General features: G+C 55.8%; 1 protein-coding gene across 1 annotated transcript in view; it reads right to left on the reverse strand.

Moving 5' to 3' along the window:
• Positions 1-3238, reverse strand: part of RETSAT (retinol saturase (all-trans-retinol 13,14-reductase)) — a gene marked incomplete at its 5' end in the record, with an annotated part of 3994 nt that extends 756 nt beyond the window's left edge. Inside the window, 7 exons of the mRNA XM_010078025.1 lie at positions 1-79; positions 406-572; positions 1251-1360; positions 1537-1673; positions 2594-2608; positions 2835-2941; positions 3041-3238. The exon at positions 1-79 is cut by the window's left edge and continues 72 nt beyond it. Coding sequence (XP_010076327.1) covers positions 1-79; positions 406-572; positions 1251-1360; positions 1537-1673; positions 2594-2608; positions 2835-2941; positions 3041-3238 — 813 coding nt within the window. The remainder of the gene's footprint in view (positions 80-405; positions 573-1250; positions 1361-1536; positions 1674-2593; positions 2609-2834; positions 2942-3040) is intronic.
• Positions 3239-3354: the final 116 nt, after the last annotated feature.

A 3354-nucleotide genomic window follows, 5' to 3' on the forward strand; every position in this document is an offset into this window, starting at 1 on the left:
CGATGCCGTAGATCTGGCCCTTGGGGCTGGCGATGTAGTGCTGGTTGGTGAGGGGTGACCCGCTGGAGATGTACTCGATCTGGGGGGAGACAAGGGGACAATGGGGTCTGCATGGAGACCAGGCAGGGTGGGGTGTCTCGTCATGCTCCAGAAAGTGATTTTTTTTTAGGAGGTACCAGCCAGGATGGGTTTGCTTGCAGACCCTTGGGTGGTGGAACCTGGTTTGGTTCCATGATGGTCCTGGAGAACCATCATCCTTCCCCCTGGCACCACGCGTGGTCGGGAGGTGGTGGCAACAGAACCTCGTGTCCACCAGCCCCAGCCCCAGCTCCTCCCAGTTCGCAGGATGGGGAGCTGGGGCCCAGGAGAGGACCTGGAGGACCCATGAACCCCAGGTTTCCTCACCCTGTCCTTGATGCGTGGATAGATCTTGAAGACCGACTGCATGATGGTGTCCACAAAGGTCTGCTTCAGGTCCTCGTAGTCGTCCCCCCGCTTGGTGGCCTGCTTGTTCTTCCACTCCTCGAACCACTCGTACTTGGCAAAGGTCACAACGGTCACCGTGGATTTACCTGCAGCGGGACGAGGTAGGGGACAGTTTGTCCCTCTGCCAATTCTCAAGCCACCGTTTCGCTGCCACCAACCCAACCCTCCCCGTGCCAGCACCTGGGATGTCCCCAGCTCTTGGTGGCCTTAAATCCTTCATCCACTGCCCCTTCTATCCAACTGTGTCCCTTTCCACCCAATTGTGTCCCCTTCCACCCAACTGTGTCCCCTTCCACCCAACTGTGTCTCCTTCCACCCAATTGTCCCTTCTTCCACCCAACTGTCCCCTCTTCCACCCAGCTGTGTCCCCTTCCACCCAACTGTGTCCCCTTCCACCCAACTGTGTCTCCTTCCACCCAATTGTCCCTTCTTCCACCCAACTGTCCCCTCTTCCACCCAGCTGTGTCCCCTTCCACCCAACTGTGTCCCTTCCCACCCAACCATGTCCCCCTTCCACCCAACTGTGTCCCCTTCCACCCAGCCATGCCCCATCCACCCAATCGTGTCCCCTTCCACCCAACCGTGTCCCCTTCCACCCAACCGTGCTTATCTTGAAGACCACTTCCCACGAGCACCCTGCTCAGCAGCTTTGACCGCGGCTATTTTAGGAGAAACTCCTCGTTCGCAGCCATCAACCCAACCGAAACCCAATGAGATTTTTTTGAGCCGCTCCCAAGCACGCGTGGTTGGTTTTCAGCCGTTACCCGGGTGCCTCATTTCCCACGTGGGGTCTTTGGTTGACGGGCAGGCGACAAACAGGATGGGGACGTTCTTGGCAGCTTCTTCTCTGGAAGAAGCCAAGTAGCCTTTTGTTCTGCGGAGAGACACGAGGGCTCGAGGTGAGTTTTGGTGAAAACCTCGCCCTGAATACTTGCTACGGCCGCGTGCCCATGCAGCAAGAATCTGTCAAAAGCCTTTTTCCGAGTCACCGCTCAGGAATTAATCTCCTTAACGCTTAACGAAGCACGTTGAAGGTGAAGCCAAACCTACATTCCATCCAGGTCGTTGTCCGTGTATATGAAGTAGTTGGTGGGCTCCAGCCCCAGCTCTTCCTTCGAGCCGTTCAAGCCGATGAAGATGGTGAAACCCCCTTCGCCGTGTGTCACCATGCGGAGCTGAGACTGGATCTCTGCCATACAGAGGGGAAAATAAGGGGGAAATGAATATTTTCTGGGATCCTCAGCTATGGAGACATGGTTTCTCCTAGAAGAAGCCCCACTCGTGTCTTTGTTGCTCCCGTAAAACCGATTTATCTCCAAACATCCTGTGTAAGGGTGGGATGGCAGCTCCTGCAAGCTGTAAGGAAGGCGACGGCACTGCGATTTCCTGGGGGGACACTTTGGGGTACACTTTGGAGTACCCTTGGTGGGAGCTGTCGCTCTATTTAACGACTTTCCTGGATTCAAACGTGCTCCTGGTCTGCAAACGTCAAGTGGAACATATCGCTGCCCAGAAAGCTTCCATCCAACTGTGCCCCTTCCACCCAACCATGTCCCCTTCCACCCAATCATGTCTCCTTCCACCCAATCATGTCCCCTTCCACCCAACCGTGTCCCCTTCCACCCCTGTCTCCTTCCATCAACTGTGTCCCTCTCCCACCCAACCATCTCCCCTTCCACTCGTCTCCCCTTCCATCAACCATGTCCCCTTCCCACCCGTGTCCTTCCACCCAGCTGTGTCCCCTTCCACCCAACCATGCCTTCTTCCACCCAACCATGTCCCCTTCTACCCAACCATGCCCCTTCTATCCAGCTGTGTCCCCTTCCATCCAACTGTGTCACCTTCCATCAACCATGTCCCCTCCCACCCAGCTGTGTCCCTTTCCACCCAACCATCCTCTTCCACCCAACCATGTCCCCTTCCACTTGTCTCCCCTTCAATCAACCGTGTCCCCTCCCACCCAACTGTGTCCCCTTCCACCCAGCCATGTCCCCTTCCACCCAACCGTGTCCCCTTCCACCCAACCGCGCCCCTTCCAAAGCAGCCAGAAGACTTTGCGGCAGCACTAAGCCCAACTCGAAGCGAACGTTTCACCAACTCGCGCAACTTTTGGGGTACTGCGCTGTGGTTTTCAGAGAAACCGAGCCGGAGCTTTGCCGACTGTATTCGTTTTGGCAAATTAATTTTAGGCTTGATTAAAAATCCCGCAAAGAAACGTACGGCCGGGGAATGCCGCAACATGAATGCCAAAGAAATAATTCTAAAATTAAATAATAATTCTAAAAAAATCACTTTTTGGCTCAGAGGGGGATTAACGCCCAAGGAAACCCAACGCCGCCGCGTTTTACCGGAAAAAAAGGCAGGAGCTGTTCGTAGGTGTTGAAGATCCCAGCGTCCGAAATGATAATGGGAGCGAAGATATTCACCAAATCTTGGCCTTTCTTGACGCTCACACCTGGAAAAACCGGTGCCGGGGGGCAGGAACGACTCCAGTTAAACCCAACGGCGACGTCGGGGAGATGCCACGCGCGCCCGGTCCCGCCCCAACACTCACCGCAGGCTTTGCCCTGGGAATCCAACAGGATCTTCTGCACTGGCGCCTTTCCGAAGACGTTACCTCCGGCTTTCCGGATAACGGCAATAATGTGGAAAACGATTTCCCCGGACCCGCCTTTGGGGAACCAAGCGCCGTGGAGGAAGTGGTTGACCAGGAGGCTGTGCATGGTGAAGCTGACCTTGGAGGGGACCACGCCTGGGAAAAACCGGGGCAGCGGGGGGTGGATTTTGTGTTGGATTTTGGGGCCAATCCCCATTTTTTTTAGGATGAGGAACGGCCCGTCCTCGGCTGGACGCGACGGCGTAGGGATG

This window comes from Pterocles gutturalis, unplaced genomic scaffold, assembly GCF_000699245.1.
Source record: "Pterocles gutturalis isolate BGI_N339 unplaced genomic scaffold, ASM69924v1 scaffold25343, whole genome shotgun sequence".
Taxonomy (NCBI): domain Eukaryota; kingdom Metazoa; phylum Chordata; class Aves; order Pterocliformes; family Pteroclidae; genus Pterocles; species Pterocles gutturalis.